Consider the following 22570-nt stretch of genomic DNA (forward strand, 5'->3'; position numbering starts at 1 on the left):
TCATGCACACTACTGTTTGGCCATCAATACTGCCAGATCTTCTGGAACAGACTGTGCTCAAATCAAGGCATAAGAGTGCTTCTAGACAACATGACCTTACTTAAGGATCTGGTGACAGATGTAACTAAAGCCTCTTACCTACCTCACAGGGACATTTCAGAGATGAAGCATCTGATACCTCCACCCGACCCTGCATCAGCAATTCAGGTGTTGATCTCAACCCATATTTTTTAATGATGTGCATCCTGGGCTTCATGATGTCACCCTTGACTGTCTTTAATGTGTTTAGAACTCAGACAGGATACTGAGTGGGATAGTGTAGAAGGATCATGTCACCCTGTGTTCTAGTATCTGCAGTTACCCATAGCAATGAGATATAAATTCAAGGTCCTACAACTCGTTTATTTCACTGCTTACAGTTTGGCTCCCATCAGACTCAAAGAGCTTTTGCTGTCTCACATTCTCTTTTGTCAGCTCTAATGATTCAAAGACCACCTAGTAGCACAGCTGGATCAAGCACTAGGCCACCCAGGCAGTTGCCTAGGGCCCACTGGCTGGGGTTTGGTGATGGTTGAAGGGCTGCCACAACATTTAATTTTGAATTAAACAATAAAAAAAAAAAGATATTTCTTCTTTAAGAATGCCCTCTGTGTCTGTGTATGCACCTTTAGTACGACAGATGCATGCACAGAAGATTTAAACACTGGAACTTCCTGCTGCACTTGGGATTTAAACACAGAGAACTTGAGAATTTGTTGGAACTGCTACAGAACCTGCTGCCACACAACATGCAAGCTGTTCTTTCCTTCAGTAGGAGTGTGTGTGTGTTTCTGTGAAATGTCCTAATTAGGAATGGCATGTAAGCTACTTAACTTGCTCAACTAGAACAGGCTCAAACCCTGTACCTTAGTTACAGGAGACAATAGCCTGCATCCTCTACAACAACTACCAGACTGCTCACTTAGTCATCAGGGGTGCATTTTCAAGGAATTTGAATTTGTGTGTTTTGAAGGAATTGTGAGTTTCAATGCATTTTCAAAGAGGAGAGGGCTGCTGATGGGGGGAGGCCCAATTCATTACCCTGCCTAGGGTCTCATTTGACCATGATCTGGCTCTGCCTAGTAGTGTCTCGATGCACTTGCAAACAAAATCAGACATCGTTTTGCCTGTTATGTCCCAGTCTTGAGGAAGTCACTATCTACAACTTAATGTGTATGGCACTGAGGCCTTTTTTAAGTAGCTCTAAATATGCATGTTTTGTTTTATTGATTTTTGGATTGGAGTTCTGCTGTGGCGACCCCTAACTGGGAAAAGCCGAAAGAAGAACAACAATGTTTTACTGATTTACTTGCATTTGCTTTTCATGCAGTTTCTATTGCTTGCATTTTTGTGTGAACTCAAAGTGTTTTAGTTAATTACAATAAATAAAATAAATATTACATAAATAAATTTATTTTAAAATATATGTTTTAATGCAAAATTAAAACTGAACTTACAACTGGAAGTGAACCACTGGGGCATCTTTCCTGCCATCCTCCTTTACTTACATCACACATTTATTTTTTATTCCAGTTTTACACCTTATTCTTAGTACAGTTATATTGCCTTACTGATCCAAACAGTGACATCTTCAGTTGCAGTTTGACAACAGAGTCTTCTCCACAAACTCTTCACTTTTTTCAATGTTTTATGTAACGGCCAATTAAGAAATGATGCAGCTTTCCATGTGCATAATGACTTGCAGGTTATATACTACAGGGCTGCCAAACAGTATCGGTCTAAAAAACTTTCAGTTTTCATATCTGCATTGCATCAGTCTCAAGACTTTAAAACACTCACTGATTTTTTTTATTTCCACCAAAAATACACAGTAAGACTGTTAACATCGGAAAAAGTCTTCCTCAAAGGAATGCAATACTAATAACATACATTAACTATATGTCAGCTGTTTTGTATAACAGTGAAAATGTTGTGAATACACTTACCCTGCTGTCACCCTTGAGTCTGAGCCAATGACCACTCCTCCATCAAATTCTGCAGCAATAATGGTTGTCTAAAAATATCACAAATTATAAAAACTGTAATACACACTGTCAACTCTAAACAGAGTAATGCCATTATTGAAGCTTAATACATTAATATAATATATAGAGACAATATCCCATAAAAAAGACAGTATGTTGATAAGTTCTTAAGCAGGACTGCACAGCTATTACACAAAACTCTGCAATATATTCAGTTCTTTACCAACTTTAAAACAAACATTTTCAGTGGGGTTGTTTTAAATAAGCTGTGCCACACTAGGAAATACTTATTTGGTATTTCTTTTGTAAGCTGAGACGGACAGTTATGAAATTTTCAAAGATCCCTATCCACTAGCACTTCCCATCACACTAGGGTGGTGCTACGCAATTTACTATTAGAGATCAGTGAGTGTGTGTGTGTGTGTGTGTGTGTGTGTGTGTGTGTGTGTGTGTGTGTGTGAAATAAAATATGTGTATATGCATACAGAGTGTGATATTTTAAGCAGGAGACACACCACTGTTTTTTAAATAGTGCTTTTATTAACAGATTGTAAATCAGGCTGCCTTTGCCAACAAGGATAAATTAAAAACTATTATGACAGGTAGAAGAAATGATAGCTTCAACTCTGTGCTAAAGTGCAAACAAAAAGCTTATAAAACTGAAGGTCACAAATGCACCTCTAAGCAAACTACTCCTGTCACCAAAAATCTTTAGCACCAAGCAAACAGTTCAAAATCTCTTATCACCATGATTAACACCGGTAACAAAATACAGTCTTTTACCAACACTTCCAGTTGAACAGTCCAAACACAAAGGTACCAGGTCTTCCACTGGCAACCCCCCCCCCCCCCCGCCCGAACTGGTTGTTCTGGCCTCAGTTCTTCTCTCCTTAACTAAACATACTCCAGACCCTTCTAAACTCTTTTTCTCAATGACTTCCATAATCAACAATCCCCAGACTTAAAAGGCACAAGTAAGCAGCCAAAGGTAATTACCTGGTTGCAGATATTTTGGTTTACAGGTACCAATTCCTATTCTTTACTTCACCCAGTTCTATTGCATATGTATAATGTCAACTTGTCCTTAACATGTCATTGATTGTATACCACTTGGTATTTCATCTATTTCTATGTTTGTTATGTACCTTGGGGAACTTCTACTACTATTATTTGTAAATTATGTACAACTGTATAACCCTTGTTAATAATGTATGACTGTTTTTTACTTGTATGTTGGAGCTTTGCTCTCTCGGCCTCTGCTGAAAAAGGGCTTTATGTCCGGTCAGTTTTTCCCAGTAAACAAATGTCAAATAAATAAAGGAAATAAAATAAAAAACGTATTCCCTTTCACCAGATATCCACAAGCTATTGTATGCCCATATACCTATCTGTTGATCCAATTTTTCTGGTTGAATGACCACACTATGTTTACCCCCCCCCCCGCTTTAAAGCTGACTTGGGGGGGGGGGCTGTGGGTCCTTGACAGACCATCTGCATTATGGCGATGAAGACCTAGCTAATGTTGAACATGAAAGCGGAATGTCTGAGGTGCCATATCCCACCAGAACAGCTTAACATTTCCCTCTTTCTGCTGATGAAGCCACTACAGTGGTATGATTCATATCCAAGGTAAACTTCCAGGCATTTCTATCTTTATCATGGAGTATTTGGTAATAGGATCATAGGATCACAGGAGGTTACTAGGCTATTGGCTCTGAGGCCCTTACAAGCCTAGCCAAGAATTTATCCCACATTCCGACAAGTCAGCACCCAATGTCCCTGTCCAGCAGGGACATAGGTGGAATCCCAGGGGTGTATTTTCTGCTTGCCATCCATTTATCCACGTTGCACTTAAAAAAGGTTAATGAGGTATTCTGCTTGACATGGACAGGGAGTCTATTCCACAGAAGGGGAAGTCTCTTGGAAACAAATCTGTCCTGCCAACAAGTCCTATTGTTGTCACAGACCAGGTTGAGTTTGCATGTGTGGGTAACCCAAGTGGAGCAAGAATTATGGATATGCAGCAGTCCCATCAAGGCAGGGTCTGAGATTGCTTTGTATGCCAGACAGAGATCACCTCTGAGGAGTCTGTATGAGACTGAGTAGAGGGACGGGGCTTTTAGCCTATCTATGTAGGATATATGTTTGAGGCCCTGGATTCTCCTGGTGTGGAACCTTTGTGGTTTCCCCAGCTGCTGCATGTGCTTTGTGAGGTACATGCTGAAAGGGACATTGTACTCAATAATTACAAGGGAAGAATACAAGGAAGTTATGACCTCCTTGTCCCTGGCATACTAATGAGGTGGGCGTTGTAGAAATATTTCCATACAACGAAGGCAATATGGTGGTCAAAAGTCAGTTTGCTATTAAACTGGGTGCCTAGGTCCCTCACGACTGACTGTGTGCACAGGACCTTGTTATTAATGTGATAATTTGTGGAGACATCACTCTCTCCAAAGGAGATGATGATGCATTTTTGGCATTCAGTCTGAAGCCAAGTTTATGGCACCAGTCATTTGTTTGGGTGAGACCCTCTTGGAGAATGTCCACATCACTAGGGGAATTTATGACAGTGCCCAACTTGCAGACATCTACAAACATGGTCAGCCATAGCCCACTGTTTTTTTGCACCTCAGAAAAGTATATCCCAAACATCAGAGGACCCAAGACCAATCCCTGGGGTACACCGCTCATTACAGGTCTCTACTGCTTGAGGTGGCTTCCCCTATTATGACTAGGTGGGTTCTACCAGTGAGCCAGTTTGTTTCCCATCTGGTAACATATGGACTGTTGCCTAGTTGAGAGAGTTTATTTATTATACCTGAGTGGGGAATTGTATCAAAGACTTCGGCCAGGTCAAGGTAGGTGCTGTGCACCATCTTCCCCTCGTCCATGGCTTTGGTGACTGTCTCAAAGAAGTCGACCAAATTTAACAGGCATGACCCTGCTTTGACAAAACCAAACTATGTGGGATCGAGTGTTTGGAGGTTGCCAATGTCCTTGTTAATGAGGTCCAAGATAATTAGTTCCATGGCCTTACAGATCAGGCTAGTTAGACTGATGGGGCTATAATTTCCTGGATTGGTGGACACTCCACCTTTGTGCAAAGGGATGATAGTGGCTGTCCTCCACTCAGCTGGGATGAAGTCAGTACTCAGGCTTTGGTTGAATAGGTTGCCTAATGGTGCTGCAAATTCCTGCCTGAGTTCATGTATGATGCAGCCTGGGATGTTATCGGGTCCCATGGAGGCTGTATTTTTTGCCTTTGAGAGGGTAGTGATGACTTGCTCCCCAGAGATAAGGGGGGGGGGCAGGTGCTGGGGATGTCCTGATTTACTTATGGGGACAGAGGGGTGAAGTTTTCACTGAACCTGTCTGCCAGCACGTTAGCTATATCTACAGTGTTTGTGTATGTTGTGTTCTTGGCCACCAGTTCAGTGTAGATCTAAGTGCTTCCTTTGAGATTGTGGACATATGTGAAGAACGTCTTATGATTGTCTTTAGTAGATGTGGCCAGTTTGGACTCAAAGTTTGCTTTGGAGGACTTCACTAGTGCTCTTATTTGCTTGTTCAGGGTAAGGAGAGATTGCTTCTAATTAGGCACCTGCTCCTTCTTGGTCCTGGGCAGCATTTTTTTTTTCTTTTTGTTATAGCGTTTATTTATTGCAGATATCCACCAAACAAGTTTACTCTTCCTTGAGGATGAGGATTTTATGTCTGGTATTCCTGATTCCATGCAGTTATATAAATGCTCATATAGTACTTAGGCATAGGTTTGGACATATGTGCCAGTTCCTATGGAGGGGGAGGGGGCTGTGAAGCTGTTTATACCTTCCCTCAGGAGGTTGTAATCAACTTTGGAGAAGTTTAATACCATGTCCAAGATATTATCACTTCTTGTGGCATGTCAACCAGCTGGTCCAAGGTATTTGCATTGACGAAATCAAATCAAGAAATCTCTAGGCATTTGTGGTCTCAGCTTTATTTAGCTTTTGGTTTAATAATAGCCTGGATGCTGTCCATTATTTACCTTTTTGAGTTTGCATTACCCCAACCAATCCACAGAAGCAAACGTGCACCAGGAATTGTTTAACAAAATCAAGAGACACCAGAACTGGTTCAGCTTAGAGGCTCTGCTTGAAAATTTTAAATGCCTCATCAGCTTCTGGTGTCCACCTAATCCTTCTGGGAATACATCCTTTGGTCAGGTCACTAAGGGAACATGTTCTCAAAGTAAACTAGAGAATACATTTTCTGTAGTGCCCAGGAAGACCTGAAAAAGATCTTAGTTGTATTTTTTGTCTGATGAAATTACCATTCCTTTGTACCCTGTCTTCTCCTTTTGAGGTTTTATTAACTCCCTTCTAACAACGTACCCAAGGTATCCTACCTCAGTCATCCCTATTTTGCACTGTGGAGCACTCACAATAAGCCCTGCCTGTCCCAGTGTATCCAATAACACTTAGTCCTAGGGAGATGAAAGTCTCAGTCTTATAAATGGATGTCTATTTCATCCAAATAAGCTGCTATGTAACTCTGGTGAGGTTTTAACACACACACTGCATTAATCTCTGGAACATGTCCAAAACACCTACACACTGAAAATAAAGGTGGTGCATTTAAACAGTCCATTTACAGTAAAAAAATGCAGCTTTCTCCTTAGTCATGTTGGTTAAGGGGATCTACCAGTATCCCTTTGACAAAGCCAAGGTAGTGAGGAACCTAGTTTTCCCAAGCCACTCCACCACATCATCTAACATGATGCATGGCTAGGCTTAAAAAGGCTCTTCTGGTCATTAGCTTAGTAAGCACCTATGAACATATGCATAGGGTGGTTATCAAACATGGAGAGAGTATTGAGCTTATAGAGATCATTACAAAATCACGCAGTAAATTCCAATTTGGAACTACAACAATAGGGGCTATACCAAGCTGTGGCTGACTCTTCAGACCCATGGATGAGAGGAAGGCAGTGCACACTGCCTAACTTGACCTGGCCAAAGCCTTTGGCACTATTCCCCACTCGGGCATAATAGATAAACTCTCTCAACTTGGCATCAAGCCATATATTACCAGATGGGTAGCAAACTGGCTCACTGACAGAACCCACCTAGTCAAAATAGGGGAAGCTACCTCAAGCCATACACCCGTATCGAGTGGCATACCCCCAGGGTTTGGTCTTGGGACCTCTGTTATTTGGGATATACTTTTCTGAGGTGCAGGCTAAAACAGTGGGTCATGGCTGACCAAGTTTGCAGATGACTGCGAGCTGAGAGCTGTCATCAAGTCCCCTAGTGACGTGGACATCCTCCAAGAGGGTCTCACCCAAACAAATGACTGATGCCAGAAACATGGCCTCAAGCTGAATACAAAGAAATGCATCATCATCCCCTTTCCCATCTTTGTCTCTAACCTTTCTTAATATAGATTTCTGGATATTGTTAAACAATTCCACCATCCCATCCACTTGTACATGGTAGATCAAGGTCTTCAACTATTCTACCTGAAAGCTTTGACAAAAGTGTCATACAATCCTGGACATGAAGGGTGTGCCTTGGTCCTTTAGGGTCTCTTTTAGTATCCCTACCCAGAAAAACAGCAGAGCCATCTCTTTTGAAATTGCTGTGAAATTAGACTTGCTGAGAGGGACAGTCTTAGGCAACCAGGTAGCATGGTGCAGCACCACAAACATATACTGGTATTCATTGCTGGACCAAAATAATGATCCCACAGTATCCATGGCAATTCTCTCAAAGAATAGCTTGATTACCAGCATTATTACATTAATAACGATGTCTTAAGCACGCAGTCAGTCGCGAGGGATTTGGGCACCCAGATTGATAGTGACCTGACTTCTGACCACCATGTTGCTTCCATTGTACAGAAAGCTTTCTACATGGCCCATCTCATTAGTAAGGGTATCTCATCCAGGGACAAGGAGGTCATAACATCCCTGTATTCTTCTCTTATAAGGCCTATTAATTTGTACAATGCCCCATTTGGCATGTACCTCACAAAGCACATCAAGCAGCTGTAGAGACCATAGAGGTTCCTCACCAGGAGAATCCAAGGCCTCAAAAATCTACCACACACAGATAGGTTAAAAGCCCTATCCCTCTACTCTGTTTCATAAAGACTCCTCAAAGATGACCTCTGTCTGGCAAACAAGGTGATCTCAGACCCCGCCTTGATGGGACTGCTGCATATCCACAAGTCAAGCTCCACTCGAGTAACCCACCCACATGGCCTCAACCTGGTCTGTGACTAGGACTTGTTGGGGGGACAGATTTGTGTCCTAGAGACTCCCCCATCTATGGAATATACTCCCTCTCCATGTCAAGCAGAGTACCTCTTTACCCCCTTTTAAGCACAACCTGGATAACTGAATGGCAAATAGAAAATACATCCCTGGGATTCCACCTGTATCCCTGCAGGACAGGGGCATCGGGGTGCTGATTTGTCTATGCATGGGCTAAACTATTGGCTAGGCTTATAAGGGCCTCAGGGCCAATAGTCTAGTAACTTCCTATGATCCTATAACTCCCATCTTTAAGATTTTCTGTATATGTATCACTTCCCAAACTTCTTCTTTCATGACTTCATGTACTTCCTATGGTCTGAAATTAATCCTTTCTCCTGATATTATTTCTACATGGCACTTGACAAGAATTGTCATGCCTGGAAACTTAGAAAATATGTTCTTGGACCTCAGAAGGAATCCTTGAACTTTCTGCTTCTGAAGTTTAAGAGAATGTCACCCACCAACACCTTGGGGATACAAAATACTCATCTCTCCTGATTGTAGCCCCACTTCAGACACCACAGTCATCACATTTACTTATGACGCTCTCCAGAGCTTTTAGTCATTTATATGATAGATTTGTACAGTATGTCTATTCCCTGCTTTTATTACCCTATAATTTACATTAGTTATCTGTGAGTCACCTCATATGGTCTCTGCTATTTGGCCAGAAACATTTTCTTAAGTTCAACAGACCAGAAGTAAAACTTGGTCATCTACCTCAAATTCTCTTCTCAGGTATTTCTATTATATACTCATTGCTGACTGGCTTGTGCCTTTTCCATGTTCTCCAACAAAATAAGCATTATCACCTTTATTCTTTCTTGTATGTTTGTGCAATGTCCCTTAGTGCTCTTAAAAGCTGTCATATCCTCTTTCAATGTCTCTTTCACTATATACAATACAGACATTGGGATGCTTACTTTACTCTTAACTCAAAAGGGCTGATATCCTTAGATGGCTTGACTAAGGTGGTCCTAACTTTCCCATCTTTGTCTCTAACCTTTCTTAATATAGATTTCTGGATCTTGTTAAACAATTCCACCATCCCATCCACTTGTATGTGGTAGATCAAGGTCCTCAACTATTCTACCTGAAAGCTTTGACAAAAGTGTCATACAATCCTGGACATGAAGGGTGTGCCTTGGTCCTTTAGGATCTCTTTTAGTATCCCTACCCAGAAAAACAGCAGAGCCATCTCTTTTGAAATTGCTGTGAAATTAGACTTGCTGAGAGGGACAGTCTTAGGCAACCAGGTAGCATGGTGCAGCACCACAAAAATATACTGGTATTCATTGCTGGACCAAAATAATGATCCCACAGTATCCATGGCAATTCTCTCAAAGAATAGTTTAATTACCAGCATTGGAACTAAAATATTTCTAAAACCAGAGTTGGATGTTGAACTTTGGCACTCGGGATATCTGGTCAATAAAACCCAACTACAAGCCTCACTTTTATGTTATTTAAGTCCAAACGACCTCCCAACACATTGAATATGGGCAATTTTCATTACCACTTGGTTAAACAGTTCAGGCAGCAACAACTGAAAGACTGACTTTTCTTTCTAACAGATTAGGTTCATAGACTCTTGCTAGTCTACTGACAATAGACAATACTTAGAAGCTTAGTCATGAATTACATGACAGTTTTTTGCTATTGTAATTTTAAATACAAAACAGCACAGGTCAGGGGAACAAATACATGTTACTCCTTTCCATAACAGATAAGTGTGCTACTCCAGTGATGAATTTGTGGTTTCTCATCTATTCATCCAGATTATGTTTGAACAGAGTAAGAGAAGTACTTTGTTTTATGTGCAGAGGAAGAAGATTCCAAAGAAATGGAATTCTCTGTGATATATATCTATCCCTTCAACGTGTTCTACTTATGTTACAGAATAGATTAGAATCTCTTGAGTGAGTGTTCATGCCACCATTAGACGTGTAGATATGTAGCAGGTCTGAGAGGCTATGACCTGCTGAGGCTCTGTTTGCAAGGTAGAGGTCACCCCTCAGCAACCTATATGATGCTGAGAATAGGGACAAGGCTTTGAAATGATCAGTGTAGTCCTTTAATATTTAGGATCTTATCTTGACTTTCCTGGTGAAAATGCTGTGGGCATTCAAGTTATATCAAGTGTTTGAAGAAGTACAAGCCAAAGGGGGCATTATGCTCAATGATCAGCCTAATAAGCGCCAAATACAGTGGATGACCACATCCCTGGACCTGGACTTCATAACATTATAATAAGTTGTGCAAAGAAGAAGGACTTTCTTACAATTCTGGAAACAATGTTGATCAAAGGACAGTTAACTGTCTACGTAGGCTCTCAGGTAACTACTGGATCGACTTTCAAGCTGTGTTATCAATGTGACAGTTGCAGGGAATGTTGTGTTTGATGAAGAATATTATTATATATTTTTTGGCACTTAGTTTTAGTCCATGGTTTTAACTATTGCTATATATTTGGCAAAGGCCCTCTTCTGGGCATTATTTATACTCCATCAATAAAATCTTAAACCCTGGTGAACCTACCACCCCCAGCACCTATCCTAACAATACTGCCCAAGAAACTGCTGCCTTACTAAATTCGCATTTCATTCTATCACTTCAAAAATGAACCCAAACCTGCCAAAGCCAAAACCTCTCACATACCACACATACTGCAAACAAGACCACCACATTCTCTCTCAACCCTGTCTCTACCACTTACATACAGTCCCTTCTACTAAAACTAATACCATGCTCTCCCTCAACTGAGAACCTCCCTCCACTCTTTTGTAAACCTGCAGCCCACTCTATAGCCTACCCCGTCTCAATCCTAGTAAACAGATCTAGCCAAGAATCCACTATCCCAGATATTTGGGAATCTTTCTATACCATACCACTACACAAAGGATTAACTCCACAGATCCATCAAGCTACAGACCCATCACCATTCTCTGTCCACTCTCCAAAATCCTCAAAAAATGTATTCATAGACAGCTTCTTCAGTACCTAATCAATGAAACCTACTGACCCCTTCTCAACATGGCTTCAGGCCTAATCACAGAACTTCCACTGCCCTCATATCCTTCACTCCCTCCTATCCTTCACTCATACTGTTGCTGCAGCCAGGGACAAAAATCTTCTTGTATCTTGCCTCTTCCATGACCACTCTAAAGCTTTTGATACTGTCTCCCATTCCAAACTACTTGCTAAACTAACTGATCTTAACCTCTCCCCACTACCATTCACTGGTTCTCGAGCTATCTCTCAAACAGATAGTCTGTCAGATGGAAATCCACCTGTTCTAATTTCCTACCTATCCAGACTGACATCCTTCAAGGCTCAATCCTTGGTCCTCTCCCTTTCAACATCTTCACTAATAATCTACACTCCTCCTGCACCACTTCCTCTCTCATAAAAAAATGCAGATGACTCAACTCTCACCTCTTTCTCAGACAATATCTCTAACCTTTTTTCTATCACTCAAAATACTTTCTCATCTGTGGAAAAATGGCTAACTGACCGCCAACTTATGCTTAACCCCAAAAAGACTGAGCTCCTACTATTTCTTCCCAAATCTCTCTCCCACCACAAATATACCTTTACTATTTCTTCTCTCAATAACACCCTTATCAAAGATCCCACACCAAGCTACTGTTGTTGTTGTTGTGTCTTTCGGCTTTTCCCGGTTAGGGGTCGCCACAGCGGAACTCCAGTCTGCTAATGATTGGCAGCAGATTTTTACATGCCGAGTTGCCAGCCCTGATGCACAACCTTCAACGAGGGTACGCCCATTCACGCATGTCTCCACACAGAAGACGGTCTAGCTGGGAATCGAACAGGACAACATCTCTACTGTGAGGTGACAACACTTCTACAGCACCACCACCGCAGTCTAGGTACTATACTTGATGACCAGCTCAAATTCAACATCCATATACAACACTCTATTAAAAAAACTAACCGGAAATTGGGGTCTTCTCTATAGAAATAAAAAATTCCTTGCTCCCAACTCTAAACCAACCCTAGAGCGAGCCTTCCTTCTTCCATGCCTTCTCTACACCTCTCCTATCTTTACCCATCTCAGTTATCCCTACTAACCAAACTTGAAACCTATAACAACATAGCCGGATTTGCCTGTAACCCACCAGATAGATCACAGCATTGCCTTGCCCTGAAGCAACTTCAATGCCTTGAACTGCCCCAGCTCCTTCTTCTCTCCCAGCTGCACACACTCTTTATTAAATAAACCCTCAGCCTGTCCCTCTCTTTCTTCATAGCATCCCCTTTCATCCCAGCTCATTCACTTCATAGCTCTGACCAGAACCTTCTAGACATCTGCAAACCAAACAAAAATATTGGCAAACTGCTCTACAAAAACTCACTATCCCAATCTTGGCATAGGCTTCCTCCTAACATCCACAGCATTAATGGCAGCAGCACCTTCAAAACTGAAGTTAAAAACTACTTCCTGAACTCAAGAGCCTGCCCTTATCATAATCCTCTTTAATTTCCATATCCTCTCCAATTTTACTTCTGCCTCTCTTCTACTTTTCAGAATGTGTTGATCATAACCACGCCATTCTTGCATATGCAAAACTCACTAGCTCATCCCTGAACATCTATTCTCTGTACATGGCAATTAAAAAAACAACTAGTTCTACATTTTATGTACTTTGTTAGCTGTATATTTTTATGTATATTTTATGTACCTTGCTATTTCTTTGTTTTTCTAATGTATGTCAATTTTGTATTCTTACTATGTAATGTCATAAATCTGTATGTGTATGCTGGAGCTTTTCTGCTCGAGTCTGCAGTGAAAAAGGGCCATTCGGCTCAGTTGGACTAACCTGGTTAACAAATATCAAATAATATAAATAATAATTATTATATCTTCGGAGAGTTAACAATGGCACCTAGTTTACAGTCACCAGCAAATCTGGTTAGCCATAAGACCTTAACACTGGCTATGGCCTATAAGAAGAAAATGGCACAGAGGAAGGGCCCAATGAAAGACCACTGGGGTACATCCCTGATGGCAGGTCTTTTAAAGGAGATGCAGCCACTAACCTAATTTCCTGGGTACAGTTTGTCAGCCAATTTGCTATACACAGTTACATAGGGACTGACATTTAGCTGTAAGAGAGATTATTAACAATACCTGAGTATGGAATGGTACTGAATGCCTTGGCAAGATCTAGATATGCAATGTGTACCGATTTTCCCTCATTCATTGCTTCAGTATTAATCTCAAAGTAGTCCACCAGGTTGAGAATGCAGAATCTACCTTTCATAAAACTGAATTGGTTTGGGTCAAGCGTTTGTAGATTACCTATATCCTTCTTTATTAATTCTATAATGATCCTTTCCATTGCCTTACAGATGAGGCTCATTATGGGTCAGTTGATGCCCCCATCCTTATGCAGGGAGATAACTGCTGCTGGCCTCCTTTCATCCAACACATAGCCTGTCTGAAGGCTGATATTGAATAATTTCTACAGGGGGGCTGCTGGGTCCTGTTTCAGGCTAGCCAGCAGGCATTCTGGTATGCTACATATCCTTAATAGAAGCAGTGTTCTTGGCCTTGGACAATGCTTTGAAGACTTGTTCTTGGGAGATTTGGGGGGCACAGATGCAGGTATGTGATCTGGGAGTGTTGGGGGGGTGAGGTTTGAGCGAAATTTCTCCACTAGTAGACTAGCTATGGCCTCTGGTACTGAGTAAATGGTATAATTTACTGTTATATCTGCACACTGCTGGGCACACTGAGATTTCTAAGAATGCTTTATGGTTATCTTTCAACTGGATGGACATTCTTATTTGGCTTTGGTTAATTTGATCATTACGTGGGCTTCCTTCTTTAGTTAAGCAACAGTGCTTTTGGCTTTTTGAGAGTTAGAATTTATTTTTGCGTGCAATAAGGTTTTTCTTTTCTTTTGTTACAGAACTTCCGAAATGGGTCTGAACCTCCATCTGAGTAACCAGGTAGCGTTTCTTTTCCCATGGGTACTTGCACCCTCAATGAGCTTTGATGAATGTTTTTTTTTTTTCCTACAGAAATGCTGGGCTCTCGGAAATGTAATCTTACTGCCAGAGTCTAATAGCCCATGTAACTCTTGCCTATCTACTTTCATTAAACTCCTTTTTCGGCTTTGTTTGGCACAGTAACAGAATATGGTCTCAGCAAGCCTTAGTCATAACCCAGTTACACTACATTGTCTCTTCACCCCCCTCCAACAATTTAGCAGCTTGTATAGGAGTTTCTGCATTGTTGTTCCCATTACAGTATTTATAAATGTGCCCTCAGTTGCCACACTTAAAACACAGTCTACAATTCATGATTCCTCTTATCTTATTAGAGTTGTAATAGACTGAAATAGGCAAGTCCAGGTAAGCATAGATGGGCTCCCTCTTGAGCTGAGATGCAAAAAACTGAGCCCAGCTGGTATGATTCAAACTTTCCTGTTTGGCTATCTTCTTGAATGTTACCAGGGAGGCTTTGAGTTCATCTTTATTGCTGAGCAGTTTAAATGGAGACAAAGATTTTGGCTGGGCTGTCAACTTGGCACTCCATTACAATTTCTATCAGAATAAGCAGCTGTCATACTTAGTATATGTTCCATAGGGGCCATCACGTAGCCCTCCTTTCCTCTTCAAAGATGTAACGACGATCCACAGACTGAGTCCAAGAACTTTCCGTTTAAATGATTTGCTAACCAAAGGAAAAAGGAAGGCACTCTTCCTGTTTACAATGGGGAATCTGAACTTGGCAGTAACAGGTGGACCTGGAGCTTCAGCTGTATTTTAAAGTTACCAAAAGCATCTACTAGTAGCTGTATTTTAAGCAACACACCACTGTACAGAACTTTCTCAAATGATATAAGAATGTCATTTGAGCTTGATAAATGGCCAAAAACAACCTTTAAAGCAGGAAAGCTGCAGCACCAATAAAATTTCAGTCTGGGACAGGACTGTGATATGAAAGAACTTGAGGAAGAAGGAGTGTATAAATATTTGGGAATTGATGAAGGATCAACAATAAAACATGATCAAATGTGAATAAAACTTAGTAAAGAATATTTTAGAAGACTAAAATTAATATTGAAAACAGCATTGATATCTAGGAAGAAAGTTCAAGCTATAAACCAATTTGCTCTTCTTTTGCTAACTCCCAGTTTTGGATTGATTAACTGGCACCAAAAGGTATTGGATCAGTTGGACAGGAAAAGAAGAAAACTGCTTCATGCTTATCAAATTATTTATAAAAATCAGTGTATACTGAGATTGTATATTCCCCATTTTGAAGGAGGTATGGGCCACCTCAAAATTGATTATATGTATAAATCTGCAATCATTCAACTGCATACATATCTACTGACCTCAGAAGATCCAAATATAGTAAATGTTTTTAAAACATATAGAGAATAAATCTAATCTAAGATTACTTCTCTACTTAGTTTAGCAGAAGCATATCGGTGCCAAGCAGGAATGGAAATCAAACCAGAAGTAGATATAAATCAAGCAACAACTGAACTTGCCAAAAAACAAAAGAAGGAATATAAGGTGAAGGATCAGATGAGAAGACAAGAAGTGTAGAAAATCCATAACTATAGTTGCAAGTACAGAAAACTCTTGGAACAACCTCATGTTGATCAGGACCAAACACAGGAATGGTTAAGGAGAGGTGACTTTAAACCAGAAGATAAAAGGTTAACATTGGCGGCCCAGGATACTGGACTATGTGCATGTTGGTTTACAAAGTCCATTGAGCATGTGGGAGAAATAAACAAGTGCAGAACTGGAAACAGTCACTCATCTTGTTGCTGGGTTGGATTCACTAACTGCAGAAGGACATACTGCAAGGCATAATAATGTGGCAAGACTGTTCTGTTGGGGATTGTGCAATCATTACAATATTGAAATAGCTGAGAAGCATTGGAAACATGACCCACAAAGCATTATAGAAAATGATGAAGTTTATATCACATGGGATCACCCATAACCAACAGTTCATAAAATAGATGTAAGAAAACCAGATATAATATGCCATGAAAAGAAAACAAAAGTAACACTGATCATTGAAATTGCTACACTCAGTGACTACAGTGTCTTACATACAGAGAGACACACAGTCATAAAATACCAGGATTTACAGGCAGAAATGAGGGCAATGTGGAAGAAGGATGCCCAGACAATTCCAGTAGTAGTAGGAACAATGGAATGGGTCCAATAAAAAGAATTTACAGTTATACTCAGATATGCTACTGATACATTTAACTCCATATGAAATGAAGGAGTTAGAGGAGAAAGAACCTGAGTTGTAGTTGCACTTTCAGTTTCTCATCTGAGGAACTCTACAGTTTTAAATCATCCACAAAAAGAAGGTGAGAAGTCTTTACACTTTGTTTTCTGGGTGCCAAATTCTAGCCGTGACCTAATCTGTTAAGTAGACAGCTTAATGGGTTAAGGGCAACATTTTTATCCTTGGAATAATAATTTGTCCTTTATCATGGCTTAACTGCAAAGTGGTTTGCTACTGTTTCATGGTGCTGTAATGTAATTGATCAGTGTAGGGTATATCTTATACATTTGTAAGCACTCTTTTACCAAGGAACATAGGCTACTGTCAAATGCAATAATAATTTGCCCTTTATCATGGCTTAACTGCAAAGTGGTTTGCTACTGTTTCATGGTCGCTGTAATGTAATTGATCAGTGTAGGGTATATCTTATACATTTGTAAGCACTCTTTTATCAAGGAACATAGGCTACTGTCAAATGCTTTATTGTAGTCTATCCATGCCATTCTTAGGTTCTTCCCCTTTTTACAGTTCTCCATCATGACATTATTTAATAACAAATGATCCTTTGTTCCATATGGCTTTCTTCTGTTACTCTTTTGTTCTATTGTCATGATTGAATTTTTTTCTAACTGTAACCAAAACAAAAGGGCTCATGTAGTCCCAAGTATAAAATCACATAAACTAAATTGCAATGTTCATAAGTAAAATACAATAAAAATGTTATTCCAACCAGTATATTGAGCGCTTTTGTCCAGCAACTTAGGACTTCATCAGAATGAAATAAAATCAATCAAGTTTCATATTTATAACTAATTATCCATCAAATTGGAACTTATTAAAAATACATTTAAAAGTGCCAATGAACAAACCATACAGGGGTTAAGTTATTCAATTAAACAGCGAAACATTAATACAGCAATTTAACAATAAAATCAGGGTTAAAAATGCATTAATTACCTACACAGTGTAAACTAAACAATTTGAGATGTGTAAAAAATAGATTATAAAACCTAAGTGACTAGGAAATAAAGTAAAAAAATAAGGTTTAAATTGTTGAACCTAAATTAAAATCAGAACAGTATTAAAATTAGGTGCACTTGACTTCAACTTTCACAACTTAGTACACATAATTTTTAACAAAGGACAAATAGACACATTTTCATTCAAACCTGAGGGGGTGTAGCATCTAACCAAATTTGCCATACTAACTCCTTAAATTCTACTTTAGATTCCCAATGACCCCCTCAATATCACTAGGAATTCTTTCCAATATACCAAAGACGAACTTTTTAAACCCAATGTAACTTAAAGAGTGTTTAAACAGAGCGTTAATATTTGACTTTTTATATCATATAAGTGTTCATACATTCTCCCCTTAAGTGTATATTCCATCTTCCCTACACAGAAAGGATGACGTGTCACAAGTTGCTAAATAGATCAGTCCTGTAGAGTCACAGTTTCCTGTCTCAAATATAATTCTGGAACCACAATAGTTATTCAAAAACAACATAATCATTTCCAGAATGTATTTACAAAAGTTACATTTACCACACCTTGTTGTTCCTTTTGTTTAATTATTTACATTAGATCCCTTGGTATGGTCACTGTGGCCTTATAAGATTCTTTTGATGCTTTTGTCCATTTTGAAAACAAAGTTGGGTGACTCAACCACTACCGTAGAAGTTGCATCATCAGTTTTCAGAATAGCCCAATTATTCATCACAATCCTTTTTACTAATGGAGCACTGTCACTATACATGATAGCCGCTGTGTTAAAAAAAATTAGTTGTAGGAGTCTTAACTGGTGGTGGGATGTTGAGAGAACTCCAAAGGGGAACATTTTTTGTTCCTCCTGTCCCTAACCGCCTATTCCTTGGAGAGTAAGAGGATAACCCCTCTCTACAAACATGTCTACAATTGTGGTCAATTCAATCTGAAAATCATTGTCATTAGATATCACTCTAGAAGCTCTTATGAATTGTCTGTGCATTAGGTTTCTTTTAACATACTATGGGTGACTACTTTTAAAATGTAGATAACTATTGGAGAAAGTTTTCTTCCTGTAAATATTTGAAATGAACTGTCCCCTTCCACTGAAACTCTAACATTAAGGTAATGGGTGATGCTATAAGAGTGAACTTTAAAAAAAATCTGTGGAAGTCAAAATGCATTCTAGAAATTGATCTTTCAGAACTTCTTTACCTTTCCAAATGATAAAAATGTCATCCAGGTACCTCTTATAAAAAAAAAACTGTTGTGAAAATTAGACTTGAAAATAAATTGTTTCTCCCAAAAGAGCATCACTAAATTATCATAGATGGATCACAAGCTGCCCCCATCACCACCCCTTTTATTTACTTATAAAACTCATCCTTGAAGAACAAAATGTTGTTATATAAAACAGTCTCCATTAAATGCATTAATAATTTTGCATCATTGTTCTCCAAGTGTTGAAAATTTATCAGAGCTTTGTTAAACAATGTTAACCCAGTGTCACGAGGTATACAAGTAAAGACATCTATTACATCTATAGTAAGGAAACTGATATGTTTCTCACAACATTCAGGTGATGATTTCTTTAAAAATACCCAGGAATCTTTTAAAACATGAATAGTTGTCCAAAATGTTTTTAAATTTTCTATCAATAAATACAGCAAGAGGATAGGTCTTAGACCCCTGTGCTGAAACTATTTATCTATATGGGGGGATCCAATACATCTTTGTGGGTTTTTGGAATACAAAACAAAGATGGAATTGTTGGATACCTGTTACAATGAAAATGTCCAAGGATGCCTTGACACAAGATACATCTATCCGAGTAATGAAACCTGATAAGAGGGGGGCTAGTTATAGGCAGCCACACTGATTATGTTGGAACAGTTTTTGATTTACTGCAAGGTGAAACTAGATATTCTATAATGTCAAGAAACTGAATTAATATTGCTTACAGGAAAATTGATATGTATTTGGAAGACGCCCTATTTCAGGGTCTAATTTCATCTAACCTTCAACATTTTCTTTCCAACACGTATCCAACAATTCCATCTTTGGTATTCCAAAAACTCACAAAGATGTATTGGATCCCTCATACAGATTAACAGTTTCAGCAAAGAGATCTAAGACCTATCCTCCTGTTGCATTTATAGACAGAAAATGTAAAAGCATTTTGGATAACTATCCACATGGTTTAAAAGATTCATGGGACTTTTTTAAAAAATTATCACCTGAATTTTGTGGGAAAGATATTGGTTTCCTCACTATAGATGTAACAGACTTCTTTACTTGTATACCTCATGACACCAGATTACAATTGTTCATGACATTTTGACAGATTTTCAATGCTTGGAAAATAATGATATGAAATAATTAATGTATTTAATGGAGATCGTCTTATATAACATCTTTCTGTACTTTGAGGGTGAGTTTTATAAGCAAGAGAAAAGGGTGGTGATGAGGGCAGCTTGTGCCCCCATCTATGCTAATTTACTGATTCTCTCTTGGGAGAAACAATTTATTCTCAAATTTACTTTTCACAACAGTTTTTTTTTTTTTTTTTTTTATAGGAGGTACCTGAATGACATTTGTTATCTTTTGGAAAGGAAACAAAGTTCTCAAAGATAAATTTCTAGAACACATTTCAACTTCCAGTGATTTTTTTAAAGTTCACTCATAAACACTCTTATAACACCACCCATTACCTTGATGAAAGGGTTTCAGTGAAAGGGGACAGATTAATTTCAAATATTTACAGGATGAACACCTTCTCCAATAGTTATCTACATTTTAAAAGTAGTCACCCATGGTATGTTAAAAGAAACCTAGTGCGTGGACAGTTCATAAGAAAGATAACTAATGACGATGATCTTCAGACTGAATTGACCACAGTGGTAGACATGTTTGTGGAGACAGGTTATCCACTTACTCTCCTTACGAGTATCTGGGACCATGTGGTTAGAGACAGGAGGAACAAAAACATTTTTTCTCCTTTTGGGTTCTCTCGACATCCCACCACTAGTTAATGCTCTTACAACTATTTTTTTAACTCAATGGTTATCAAGTATAGTGACAGTGCTCCATTAGAATGAGTGTGATGAATAATTGGGCACTTCTGAAAACTGATGCTGTAATTTTTAAGATAGTGGGTGATTCACCCAACTTTGTTTTCAAAATGGACAAAAACATCAGAAGAAACTTAGAAGACCACAGTGACAATAACAATGGGTCTAATGTAAACATTTCAATGAAAGGAACAAGGTGTGGTAAATGTAACTTCTGTACTGTAAATACATTCTTGAAAATGATTCTATTGTTTTGAATGACTATTGTGGTTTCCGAATTATATTTGAGATAGAAAACTGTTACTCTAAAGGACTGATCTGTTTAGTGACATGTGGCACGTCATTCTTTCTATGTAGTGTAGATGGAACGTAAACTTAAGAGGAAAATGTATAAATAATTATACAATATAAAAAAGTCAAATATTAACAATGCTATGTTTAAACACTCTAAGTTGTGTTGGGTCTAAAAGGTTCACCTTTGGTATATTGGAAATAATTCCTATTGATATGGGGGGTCTTTGGGAATCTAAAACAGAATATAAGGAGTCAGTATGGCAAATTTGGTTACAGGCCACTTCCCCCAGATTTGAATGAAAATGTGTCTATTTACCCTTTGTTAAAATGAGGTCTGCTAAGTTGTGAAAGTTGAAGTTAAACACACCTAAATTTTAATATTGTTCTAATTTTAATTAAAGTTCAGCACTTTAAACTTTATTTTTAATTTATTTCCCAGTCGCTTACATTTTGTAATATATTTTTTACACATCTCAGATTGTTTACTTTACACTGTATGGGTATTTAATGCATTTTTTAACCCTGATTTTATTGTTAAATTGGTGGATTAATGTTTCATTGTTTAATTTAATCACCTAATCCCTGTATGATCTGTTCATTGATTCTTTTAAATGAATTTTTTAATGAGTTTCAATTTGATAGTTAATTAGACTAATTATAAATATGAAACTTGATTGATTTTATTTCATTCTGATGAAGTTCTAACTTGCCGTTTGAAATAGCTCAATATACTGGTGGGGATAACATTTTTATTGTATTTTATTTACAAAAGTTAAGATTTATTTTATGTGATTTTATACTTGGGACGAAGTACGTCAGCCCTTTTGCTCGGTTACTGGTTTGGATTTTAGTTGGGTTGCATTGGCCATTATGCCAGTTTTTTTTTTCTTCTAAATTACTATAAACTCTACTTGCATCAATTCCATGTAACGGTTATACATTGTCAGATGACAAGTTTTTGCTCTATAGTTTTTAGCATAGCTTGCAGGTTCACTGTTAAAGAGGAATATTGCTTTTCCTGTTGTTAACCAGGGTGTGTGTGTGTGTGTGTGTGTGTGTGTGTGTGTGTGTGTGTGTGTGTGTGTGTGTGTGTGTGTGTGCACGCGTGTTTGCACATACAAATATAATATAGATAAATTAAGTCAAATGGTTGGAATATCTATACATTCTAAATGTCAGCACATTAATGTTGACAGCAAAAATAGCAACAGACTTCTGCACATGCTGCAGGGGCTGCTGATCTCACACACAGTTACAGAGCTGACCAAAGTGTGTCAATAAAATAGATGCTGACATTAGACCATTTCGCTCTAACAATCAATTTCCATGTTATATCCATCCATCCTTAACCCCTTTTTCCCATTTTGCACATGGGGTCAGGGTGTCACTTCAACAGTGACAATCATCTTGAGCCAATGTTTATACCACCAGATGGCTAGCTCTGCTGCAGTAGTTCAACCGTATCACTCACTTGCACACACACTTGCACCTATGGCCAATTTAGAGTGTCCAATCTACCCACTGCATATGTATATATGTATATGTGTGTGTGTGTGTGTGTGTGTGTGTGTGTGTGTGTGTGTGTGTGTGTATAAATTAG

At 38.8% G+C, this 22570-nt stretch overlaps 1 protein-coding gene across 1 annotated transcript in view; it reads right to left on the minus strand.

Moving 5' to 3' along the window:
• Positions 1 to 22570, minus strand: part of LOC122811460 (proteasome subunit beta type-9-like) — a 203749-nt gene that overhangs the window by 154186 nt on the left and 26993 nt on the right. The window contains exon 2 of the mRNA XM_044083314.1: positions 1986 to 2053. Coding sequence (XP_043939249.1) covers positions 1986 to 2053 — 68 coding nt within the window. The remainder of the gene's footprint in view (positions 1 to 1985; positions 2054 to 22570) is intronic.

This window comes from Protopterus annectens, chromosome 9.part0, assembly GCF_019279795.1.
Source record: "Protopterus annectens isolate FY-2018-M chromosome 9.part0, PAN1.0, whole genome shotgun sequence".
NCBI lineage: Eukaryota > Metazoa > Chordata > Ceratodontiformes > Protopteridae > Protopterus > Protopterus annectens.